A 12,779-nucleotide genomic window follows, 5' to 3' on the forward strand; every position below is an offset into this window, starting at 1 on the left:
ATATTTATTGTGCACGCAAAGCACCAAGGATCCTGTTAAAATGTAGAGTCTGATGCAGTCAGTCTGGGATGAGCCCAAGTTTCTGCATTTCCCACAGTCTCTCCGGGGATGCCCATCCTCCTGGGCCATGGACCACACTTCGAGTAGCAAAGCTTTAGACACTCACGGTGCCAGTCTTTTTGAATCTTGCCCACCTCATCCTTGAAGCACTTATCCTCCTGGTCCCCAGGCACACAGGCTTCACTCTCCCGCCACACAGACACACAGACACACACACCCACACACACAGACACACACACACACACACACACACACCCACACCCACACACACACACACACACACACACACACACACACACACTCTGCTCCTCTTCCCCACTGTCAGGGCGGGATGTGGGATGCAGCAGTCCTGTGACTGAGGGCCACTAAATGGAATGAGAGGCTGCTAGGCCTCCCTTCCTCTTCTCCAGGAATAACCAGAGGTGTCTGGCCAAGTGGACACTTTGGCCAGTACCTCCCTACCCCATTCCAGTGTCAGCTCATTGAGGGCAGGTTCCCTTCCAACTCAACCGTATATCCCAGGACCCAGGAAACCCCCTTGCCTAGAGGGAGCATTTGCTAAACATGTGCTGACTGATTCATCAGGAAAAGGGGACTTGTGTGGTTCAATCACGGATGAGGCCCAGGAAGAGATATATAATTATGCTTTTTAAAACTATAATCAGCTGTACAATTTTAAAGAATTCTATACCTGCCATCCTGCCTGGACATAATATTTTATTCAATGTATGTTTTTAAATTTATTTTCTAGATTTTCAGATGGTTGGATGTGTGCTGATTCCTACAGCCGAGGCAATCACGATAATTATGTGCAAATAATAAATTCATACAGGGGCTTCCCTGGTGGCGCAGTGGTTGAGAATCCGCCTGCCGATGCAGGGGACACGGGTTCGTGCCCCGGTCCGGGAGGATCCCACATGCCGCGGAACAGCTGGGCCCGTGAGCCATGCCCGCTGGGCCTGAGCGTCCGGAGCCTGTGCTCCTTAAAGGAAGAGGCCACAGCAGTGAGAGGCCCGTGTACCACAAAAAAAAAAAAAAAAAAAAAAAGAAAGAAAAAAATAAATTCATACAAAGTAAAGGCAGATTTGGAAAGCCACAGAATTCAAAGCTTGGACGCCCTCTATTGGTTTCTATAGTTTAGAACTTAGGAAAACTTCATCAAGGGATGCTGCTTCAATACCTAGGAGTGAAAAGACCTCCTGTCCAGAAGCTGCGGTAACACTGGACCTTCTCATGTTTCTCATGTTTATCATACCTCACTTCATCAGCATTTAAGCCATGAAGTGAAAGCCATTTCAAAGTCACAGGCACCGTTAGAACAGGATGGCAGAAATTTTTTTTAAAAAAAGAGGAAACAGCTGAATAAGAAAACATGGACAAAATATTTAGTGGGTTTCCGAAGCACCTCATAAAAAATGTCTTTGCTTAGCAGTGTCTTACTGCTAAGACCAAGACTCCACCCAAATAACGTCACCATAGTTCACAGAAGTGTCTGTTCTGTTTGTCATCAGCTAGGATTCACTGCAACTACCTTTAGTCACTCAACTTAAAAAAACTGAATTTCATTATTCGGACACAGAGGACATTGTTTCTAGATCACGTCAACCATACGCTCGGTAAACCTAGATTATTAGAATCTGTGACAGCGAATGAACAATTGAATATTTCAAGACATTTTCTAACTTTACCTGGATTCGGCTGAAGATATTCTGTAGCTTTTGAAAGAATTTCTGCAACAGCTTTATTGGTAACGTCTATTTTCTTAAAAAAAGAGAAACACATGAAGATATTGGTAAATGACCAACAGTGAATTCTACAGAAAAACAAACAGAGAAATAAATTTGATCAATTTAATATTTATAACACCATTTAATGATTTTAATCCAAATGGACATTTTCAACATTTTTGGAAGAGGTAATATTTTCTTAACTTTTTGATTCTGGGACATCCTTCCAATAATTGTTCCTCCCAATGATGGTGGAGAACACTAACTTCTTATTCAACGTTAAAATGACTATTAATGTAATATTTAGGAAACTTGGACAAGTTATTATGCTCCACTAGATTATCGGTTGTGCTTGAAGGTCTCTCAAAACCAAGACTAGACACTTCTGAGCCAAACTTTCCTTATTTGCTGGGTGAACTTGAATTTCTGTACTTGTATAAGGATGCCATAATAAGGATTCATGTGAGAAATGACCTCAGTAAGCCAACGACGAAAGAATCATCATCACTAGTATCAATATTATCACTGAAATACATATTCTTCTGTTCTGTGGGCAGAAGATGCTAACAACAAAGGCTTCCCTGCCAGGTTAAGACTGAATCTTTCCTTCCTCAAAACCATTCCTGTATACTCTGGCTGTTGGTTACCCAGAAAATGAATGTGAGACTATACAATAAAAGTTAACTGTGCACATTTCAATAGCTTTACTTTATACCATCAACAGCCCAAAAGAAAATGTTTTAAAGGAAAAGGAGATCCTGCTCATAAGAGCAGCAATTAACTAATAAGCAATAACGAGGAAGAAATATTATGAGAAATGTACAATACATACTTGAAAAGCCACATTCCTAGATGGGAAAATTCAGTTTTGGAAATATGTAAATCCTCCCCCAATTAACATGTAAAAGTAATTCAAAGCCTATCACACTTTCAATTTTTTCTTTTTTTGGTTAAAACTTGGCAAATTAATAATAAAGTTAGATTCATACATCACACTACAGGATTAAAAATACAGGATTAAAAATATGGATCTAAAAACAAACTGTAAAAGTACTAAACTATGCAGGGGAATATTCTGAAATACGGGGGTGGAAAGGATATTCCAGGCATCACCGAAATCCAAGCATCATAGATGAAAAGACCTAAATTCTGACTCCATAAAATTTCAAATGGAACTGTGAAAAGACACAATACACAAAGTTTGATAAAAGTGGTGAACAGAAACTAAAATGCAAAAAAATAAAGGGTTAGTATCTATTATACTCCGTACTCCCATTACAAAAAAAAAGCCACCTGACTAGAAAGAAGGCAATCCACAAAAGAGGAGAAATACAAGTTGCTTATAAACATTTGACAAAATATTCAGGAAACTTATAAATTAAAAGGAGATACTTTCCACTCACCAGATTGACCCCCCAAAAATCTTTTTTAATTGACTAGACGCCATATAAGGTATTATACAGGTATGGAGTAATGGGCCCTTTCATATACAATAGGAGTGCTAAATGATACGATCTCTCTGAGATCAAGGTGAAGTACCTATTAATGTACCATCTATCATACTTCCAGGGGCTTAGCATCTAGAAACATACCAGTAAACTGCACGGAGGTAAAAAGATGTTTCTTAGACCATCTTACATAGTCATAAAAACTGAAAACAACTTAAATTACAATCAATAGGAGATTGACTTGATAAATTGTGAAACATCCAAGTAAGGAATACTCTTTAATCACAGGGGGAAAACACACAGAAGATCTATAGGTACTGGGAAGACGTCCACTGTACACTGCTAAGGAAAAAAGCAAGCTGGGAGTGATGGCTAATACAAAAAACCTCATTTTTGTCATTTAAAAATCTATGATCTGTTCAGGGTCAGAAGCTTTCAACGAAGCACTCTCATCCAACCTGAAATTGTATTTGTTCCCCTTAGCTGAATGCTTAAATTTGGGGCCCCAGGAAGGTTTAAAAAGACAGTACAGAAATGAAGAAATGAATCAAACCCATATTACTGACATACGTGTGCTAGCTGTGTGTGTGGGAATGTGCCTGTGTGTATGTGTACTTGACCTGGTAATGAGTTTTGTAAACTTTGAACTCTCTTCAGTATGTTCAATTGTTTATGAAGGTCTTTGAAATGTTTAAGAAAATTTGATAACTTAATGTTTACATTTTATTAGAGTTACAAGAAATGTAAGTGCATAGGAGAATCCTGTTTTAGATTTGATGTTAAGTTTGAGGGACTCCTATGCACTGCATTTGTATTGCAGGAATTTGCATTAAGGGAATTTGCTTAATTATGTAACTAGTTGGTGACAAATGTATAAGGATTTCATCTCTTCAGCTTATGACTTAATGGAAACTAAAATGAAGATTAACTAAAAATGATCATTTTTATACTGAAATTAGTTTTTTATCGTATAATATCGCTTATATGTGGAATCAAGAAAAATGGTACAGATGAACTTATTTGCAAAGCAGAAATACAGTCACAGACGTAGAGAACAAACTTATGGTTACCAAGGGGGGAAGGGAGGATGCAATGAATTGGGAGATTGGGACTGACATATATACACTACTATGTATAAAACAGATAGCTAATGAGAACCTGCTGTGTAGCACAGGGAACTCTACTCAGTGCTCTGTTGTGACCTAAATGGGAAGGAAATCCAAAAAAGAGGGGATATATGTATATATATGACTGATACACTTTGCTGTACAGCAGAAACTAACACAACATTGTAAAGCAACTATACTCCAATAAAAATTAATTTTAAAAAAAGAAAGAGAGGGCTTCCCTGGTGGCGCAGTGGTTGAGAGTCCACCTGCCGATGCAGGGGACACGGGTTCGTGCCCTGGTCCAGGAAGATCCCACATGCCGCAGAGCGGCTAGGCCCATAAGCCATGGCTGCTGAGCCAGCATGTCCGGAGCCTGTGCTCCGCAACGAGAGAGGCCACGACAGTGAGAGGCCCACATAACGCAAAAAAAAAAAAAAAAAAAAAAGAAAGAGAAAAAAACCTAGGTTTTAGATTTATAACTTTATATATATTCAATATTAATTAAAACACAACGTAGAGTGGTCATTCCATGTATACAACCCTCTTTGGACATGAAAAGCCATCAGGTATCTAGGAGTCACCTCTGAGGGGTGAGGATGAGAGGAGGTAGAGGCGGGAATACTTTCTACTTAGACTCTTCTATTTCTTTTGGGAAAAAAATGCCAAGAAACAAATGGCCTAAAACTCACAGGCCTTGATGTACACATACTGGTGGTGCTTCCAGGACAGCCCAGGAATCAATACAAGGAATAAACCCTTTACAAATTAAAGAGGATGCCACCAAACATGTTGGCAAAAATAGGCAATCAAGTTGAACACTGAAAAAAATAACTCACGTAGTTTAAAAACAAAAAAGTTAAAAACAAAACCTCCCTTCTAGAATAACTGAGGACATCGGGGGGTGGGTATGTGTGTTCAGGTTAGGGAAATGCAATGCAAATATCTCAGCAAACCATCAGGACAAACAGGGGAAAGCAGAGAGGTGAAAATTATTTTTGTAAAGCCTACCTGGTGTGAGGGCGTCTTTGTTGGTAGATTAAATCTGGAATTTCCATCTGTGTTGGTACCCTACCCCTGAGGTGCCCAAAGCCTGTGCCACTGACACTCCCAGACCTCAGCCCTTGGGTTAGAGAGCTGCTGGCAGCCCTGATTTCTGACACCTGTTCATAATAATCTCTCTTTTTTTTTTTTAATTTAAAGAATCGGGAGATTGGGATTGATATATATACACTAATAGGTATAAAATGGATAACTAATAAGAACCTGCTGTATAAAAAAATAAATAAAATAAAATTCAAAAAAAAATCCACATCTGTCATTATATCCTTCTAATTCCTTATGTAGTTTGTGTTTTCCCTTTTCCCTCTCTTGCTCACACTTAGTAGAGGCGGTCTTTCAAAAAAAAAAAAAGAGTTCTTGGTTTTATTTATTGATTCTACCTTTTTGTTATTATGGTTTTATATTTTATTAATTTCTCATTTACCTGTATTGATTTCTTCCTTCCACCTAGAGTGATTTACTTTGCTGTTATTTTCCTAGCTTTTTGGCTGGAATGATTTAATCACTCTCTTCCAACAATTTATTTTCTATTAAATGCATTGAAGACTTAGCCATATATCACAGATTTTGACATAGACAGTTCTCATGACTAAGTGATCTTTAATTTTACTTTTCATTTCCTCTTGAAACAAGAATTATTTTTACATGTTCTCCCATTTCCAAACATCCAGAATTTGGCAACTATACCTTCCTTGTAATCCTTGTGTTCTATGATTTTACTGTGAGAAATCTGTTGAGTTTTTTTCCCATATCCCAATAAATAACTGATTATTGAAATTGTTTTAAAGAAATTTGAAATGAATTCTCAATTTGAGGAATGCAAATATCTATATGATTTACAATCAAAGTTAATAGTCATACTTTATGAAAATTCTCTATGAGCCTATCTATTATTTCATTATGTTATTTTATGAGAAAGGTATGCAAAATCTTCTACTCTGATTTTTGTCAGTTCTCTATGCATTGACAGCTTTTACCTTACATATTCAGATGCCATGTGAAATGATGCATAATGGTTCATAACTGCTATAATTTCCTGAGAGATTACATGATACATCTTTCTATACTTTTTTAAAACCTTCTTTTTCCTTTTAGTGGCCTCATAATTCACCTCTTCTAGAAAGTCCTTAAAACTTCTTGACCTATTAAATATTTCCATGCTTTTCACTGCTGTAATAAAACAGATAATAGATTTTCTTTTTGTATTTCTTCTGTCACTCATTCAGGTTTGGGGAGGGAAAGGAAGTAAACAAGAGGGGTCTCAGTCCAACAACCGAAACTAAAATTATTGAAATGTACTTTTAAACTTAACATCTCAACTGAATCGTTTTATTAGTAATAAAGTTACACAAATATCTTTATCTATCAAGAGATTTTTAAAGTAATTTTAGGTATGCCAATGATGTTTAAATGTTCTATGTTTTTCAATCTTCAGAAACTAACTTCTTCCAAAAGCAAAACAAAATAAGCTTTCTATCAAGGCCTTAACATTTCTAGAAAATTAATTGTGCTCACCCAGAAAATAAGAAGCTCCCTGGAGGACAGTGTGGCCAGATCCAGGGTATCCTGAAGACAGTAACCCCTACACCCCCAAGGCACAGTCTGGGGCTGGACTTTCTTCCCCAGAATCTGCTGAAAGCTCTACTACCTGCTATAGCCTGTATCGTCCATATTACACCTGAGGAAAGATGCTTTGCTTTCTCTCTGCCCTCTCTCACCTGGGGACTCTAATTGTTAAAACTAGGCTATGTTTAAAGGTCCCAAAACAAAGGGGAAAGGACCTGAGGAAGCTGATAATTAGTGATGGTCCCACTTCTGCCTCCACCTAAACTACTTCACACAGTTGACCAGGAAGCTTGTTCAGGGACCGAGACTCTACAGTCTTCCTTTGTCATGTATTAACAATCACGTCAGTAACGTGCTCATTGTATTTTTTAAATGCTTTCATACACGTTAATTTTTCTGCATAATTCTCAAAACATCCACATGAGGCAAGCAGAGCACATATTATCATCCTTGTGTCACCCGTCAGGAAACTCTGAAACCAGCTTATCCAAGTTGATTGACATGGCTGGTTCCAGTGGATAAAACTTACTTGTTATGCAGCTGCTGAAACACGTGGGAACAGGGTCAGAGTCTTCCACACATTAAATCAATATTTATATATTCGAAGAGCCTCCTCCCCGTAATACATTTCGACTCTCCTAGATATTAAATCACAATCACTTTGGCCTACACTGTTTGCCAAGATGGACCATTTTTTGAGCATTCTGACTCTTGTCCACTAGAGGGAACCAGTTAGCCAATATCCCATCTCCCAAGGTCCAGGGTCTTTATTTGGACCTTGAAGTATAAAAGAACTGCCTTTTGGACTCCATAATCAACACCTGAATTCAAACATCCTAGATCCCCACTCTAATATCCTTTACAGTATCAGTATATATCACATCACAAGGAAAGTCAAATTTATAAGATAATTTACATTAAAATGTTCTCTTACCCTTTCCATGTCAAGAAATTCATCATCTAGTTTCGTTCCTTCAACGCCACTTATTTTTTCACTAAACAGCTGTAGAAATAAACACAAGTAATTGTACTGTACAATCATTTGTTATCACAGTATTTTACCCAAATTATTACAAACAAAAACAAAAAAACTCAGGTTCAGCTTGTTGGACTTTTTTGAATTAAGTCATTTAAGAAAATTGTTGGAATGAGTAACCATAGCTAAGAACATGGGAAGATACACATTCCTCATTCATTCAACAGATATTTATTATGCACCTACTATATGTAAAACACATGGTAGTTGCTCTAGTAGAAACATAAGTAAGATTAATCCTGGTCATCCAGGAACCCACAGTTCAGCAAAAGAGTTCATATACCAACAGTCAACTAAATTACAAGGGAGAGGGCTTCCCTGGTGGCACAGTGGTTAAGAATCCACCTGCCAATGCAGGGGACACGGGTTCGAGCCCTGGTCCGGGAGATCCCACATGCTGTGGAACAGCTAAGCTCGTGTGCCACAGCTACAGAGCCTGCGCTCTAGAGCCCGCAGCCACAACTACTGAGCCCGCAAGTCACAACTACTGAGCCCACACACCACAGCTACTGAAGCCCACGCGCCTAGAACCCAGGCTCCGCAACAAGAGAAGCCACCGCAACGAGAAGCCCCGGCTCGCTGCAACTAGAGAAGGCCCGCGCGCAGCAACGAAGACCCAACACAGCCAAAAATAAATAAATAAACTTATAAAATACAAGGGAGAAACAATAAGAATACAAAATAATAGCACAGAACACAAATTATTGTAAACATCTTAAGTGATAAGCATTTCAGTGATTTCATAGAAAGGATTCTGCGAACCTACAGTGTAAAAGGTAAGGGTGGGATCCACCCAGGACTTGTTTCCTAGAAAGCTTGGCCTCTGAACTGGCTTTTTAAGGACAGGGGACATTTCAACGGGCAGGACTGAAGGAAGGCCTTCTGGTGTGAGGCAGCATGAAAAAAGACCCAGAGGCAGCAATTCGTAGGGCAGTTTCTCAACCTTGGCACTCTGATATTTATATCAGATAATTCTTTGCTGAGGAGACTGTCCTGTGCATTGTAGGATGTTTAACAGCATCCCTGGACTCTACCTACTAGAGACCGGCAGCACACACAACCCCATTGTGAAAACCAACAGTGTCTCTGGACAGTTGAGAACTACTGATATAGGACCGAGTGTGCTCAAGAAACAGCAAGAAATTTGGTTTAACTGCAATGAATGGTACTCAAGGGAGAATGAAGGAAAATAAAAGCTGAAAGGTAGACAGAGGCCAGACCACACAGATTCTCAAATGCCAAGGTAAAGAATATGATTGAGAAGTCCCTAGAGTTTCTTCATCAAACAATGCAGTTGGAAAACCTTTTAGAAAACCAACTTTGGCTCCAGTGTGGGTTGGATTAGAAAACAAGGGGACTGGATGAGCAGTAGAAAATATGTTAAGTCACTTTCTTTAGAAAAGTACACATCTACAGGATTTGTTTACACCTCTAAAATACTTATATGAATATAAAACTCAGTAGTAAAGGGAGGTGGGTACCACCAATTAATGGTAAAAAAAAAAAATTGTAGGTTGTTTTAAATGTTAAGTGTGGTTTTCTGCTACTACTTATACACTACCACTATCAGACACACAGTGTTACTGTTTAATAGGAAGAATATACATGCAGACAGTATTTAACTAAAATTTGAGAGGGAATTACTTAAAGAGAGATGAAAGATTACCAAAAAAAGGTATAACTCCCCATCTTCCCTGTTTCTATGTCTTTGCCATCCCTCCTAGACAGAGCTGGAGTCTATTTCCACCTTAATGAATCGAGCTGGGCATGTGACTTGTTTTGACCCATAAAAACAAGCCTAGGCTTTACAAGATCTTGTGTGCTTTCACTCATTCTCTTGAAACCCTGCTGCCACCATGTGAACAAGCCTGAGATAATTTGCTAGGTGGTGAGAGACAAGTGGCCCCAACACCTTCAGTCAGGACAACCAGTTAATTCCCCAAACCAGAGCTCTTTAGTTTGACCTCCAGCTGACTGCAGACACTGTGAAAGCCCAGCCGATACCAGCTTAATCTGCTGACCCATGGAAGCATGGGCCATTTACATGGTCATTGTTCTAGACCACTAAATGTTGGAGCACTTTGTTACTCAACAGAAGCTGACAGACACACTAAGACAATAGTTTTTGTTTTCAGGCTCAGTATTGAAGTCAGAGAGGATTATTCTAATGCCTTGATACCAGGGGTAACCTTCAACAAGAACAACTGAGAATCCCATTGCCGTACACCAAGCAGTGTTTGAAACAGATATCCATCAGTTAAGTCCCCCAAATCTCTTTTTGTTCAGTAGTGAAATCATTTAAAATATTGGTTCTTAACTTTGGAGGTAATTTTCTGAAAATTACACAACCACACCTGAGGAAAAACCCTCCACGTTCTGTTGCATGGTAAATTGCAAAAATGGCCATAATGCTTTGCAGTTCCTCCCATCAAGATATGGATTTTATTTCTCCACCCATAACTTGCTTTGGTCAACTGAATAGAATGTAAACAACCCTGTGTGAATATTGACTTTGGACCTTATAGATACATTACAGCTATAAAGAGACTTGGTAGATACTTCTGCTCACTCTCTGAGGTCCACTGTGACCATCTCCATTGAATAAGCCTGAGCTTGCCTGCTAGAGAATGAAAGACCACTTGGAACAGAGATAGACATCCCAGCTGAGCCACCCCAGAGCACCAAAACCACAGCTCACCTGACCACTGACCACCAAGAGGTCAGTGAGCCTGAGCCCAGCTAAGATCAGCCAGACCAACAGACCCACCCAGTAAATCCCTGCTCAAATTGCTGACCTACAGAGTTGTGAACTAAATAAATGGGTTTTAAGTCACTATGTTTGGGGGCAGTTTGTTACACAGCAAAACTGACTGATACAATTACCTGCAATTTCAGAGGGCTACTGGAACCACAGAAGCCCATGCATATATCCTTGTTTTAAAATATCCCTTTGAAAATCCTTCTAGTATTGAGAGTTAGACGTGAAACCTACCCAGCCTGAATCAGTTCTCACTGGTTCAGGTTACACTTGTTCTATTTTTAGAAATCAGAGTGTCTAATAGAAGGAGTGTTCCCACTTTTAAGAACAGAAACTAATGAGATTAATATTTGTTTCTTATTTGGAAGGAGACACCAATATGGGATTTTTTTCAACAGGAGTCATGGTTAAGAGTCATGATCATTCCTCTGTTTTTCCTGAATTCCCCAGTGATGTTCAGCTGTTTTGAAAAGTAAGCATAAATAGACGCATGGGGCTTCCCTGGTGGCGCAGTGGTTGAGAGTCTGCCTGGCGATGCAGGGGACACGGGTTCGTGCCCCGGTCCGGGAAGATCCCACATGCCACAGAGCGGCTAGGCCCATGAGCCATGGCCACTGAGCCTGCGCGTCCGGAGCCTGTGCTCCACAACGGGAGAGGCCACAACAGTGAGAGGCCCGCGTACCGCAAAAAAAAACAAAAAAAGACACATGGTATTAGCTCTTTAGACCACTTGATGTTATTTAATTCTTCATCTTTCAAGAAGTATTGTTGAGCATCTACTATGTGATAGGGAGACATAAAGATAAGAAAGACAGGGGTGATCACTACAGGGCTCCTGATCTCATTCCAGAGTTACAGAAACTGCAGTCCTATTTCTTTTAAGTGTTGGAAACTATATATAAATACTGAAGCTTCTACTTCTGGTCAAAATGACTAGATAAATTCAACTATGATACATGACCTATGCCCTCAATACATAGCAATGAAAGATTAAGTATCAAAAGAGAAAACCAAAAAGATAAGCAATGCTTAAAAAGAGAATAAAGTTTTTGTAGGGACAAGAAAAGGAACAGAAACACAATATGGCAAGCAGCGTTGAAGCCTCAGTCTTGCTGAGCTTCTTGTCTGCCACAGGCTCTGGCAGCCAGCAGTCTGGTTCCTTTTGGGTAAAAAGGGATCTAAAGTGGTCCATGAGACAAGAACCTGGAATCAAGCTCTGCTCAAAGCCAGGGGATGGGCAGGAAAAGGAGGCTGGAAAAAATATCCAGATGCAAACCACTGTCCGAGGTTAGTATGTTTGGGAATCTGCAGGCTCATGGAGACTGAAGAGCAAAGAACCAATCAAGCTACCACCGCCACCCGCCACCAGCTCTGTGGCTAGATTGAGATATCCCCAATATCACCATAGAGCAGAAACCATCATTCAGCATCTGGGCCTTAGGAAGCGAGGTGGAAGAAATCACAACCACTAGATAGAAGGGTGCACAGAGGGATTACAAGTGACAAAAAGACCCCCTCCCCAATTAAAAGTTAGCCTCTAAATCTAAATTCTAAGGCCCATGAATCAATATAACATCAAGTAAGACAGCCAACAAAATCACAGATCACAACATGAATTTACTCCTGGTGAAAATACTTTTATGAAACAATCTGACAAAGACCTTATATGTTTAGACATTACCAATATGATAAATGAAGGAATAACTCCTATTAATAAAGAGCAAGTAATTACACAAAAGGAGGGGATTCTTAAATAGCTCTAAAAAATTAGAAATCTTGGAAATAAAAAAATAGATAGTCATGAAAATGAAAAATTCAAGAGATGATATAAACTCCAGACTGGGCATAATCAGAGAGAGAACTGGTAAACTGGAAAATATTACTAAGGAAACTCATCAAAGAACAAAAAATTTTAAAGGACAAAGAAGTCTTACTTTTTTAATATGAAATGTCAATGAATATGGAGCATAAGTGAGAGGCTCCAAGATATACCTGATAAGCATTCCAGAAAAAAGG

The 12,779-nt window shown here is 39.3% G+C and overlaps 1 protein-coding gene across 3 annotated transcripts in view; it reads right to left on the reverse strand.

The window, feature by feature from the left end:
* The window catches only part of SH3GL3 (SH3 domain containing GRB2 like 3, endophilin A3), a 145,484-nt gene that overhangs the window by 47,849 nt on the left and 84,856 nt on the right, over positions 1-12,779 (reverse strand). For 2 of the 3 annotated variants that reach the window (XM_060003608.1, XM_060003609.1), the window contains exons 2-3: positions 7,904-7,972; positions 1,749-1,821 (exon numbers count right to left, since the gene is read on the reverse strand). In XM_060003608.1, the coding sequence (XP_059859591.1) occupies positions 1,749-1,821; positions 7,904-7,972 (142 nt within the window). Of the gene's footprint in view, positions 1-1,748; positions 1,822-7,903; positions 7,973-12,779 lie in introns of those variants that run through there. The other variant, XM_060003610.1, reaches the window with a different exon arrangement.

Source organism: Delphinus delphis, chromosome 2 (genome assembly GCF_949987515.2).
Source record: "Delphinus delphis chromosome 2, mDelDel1.2, whole genome shotgun sequence".
NCBI classification, from domain to species: Eukaryota; Metazoa; Chordata; class Mammalia; order Artiodactyla; family Delphinidae; genus Delphinus; species Delphinus delphis.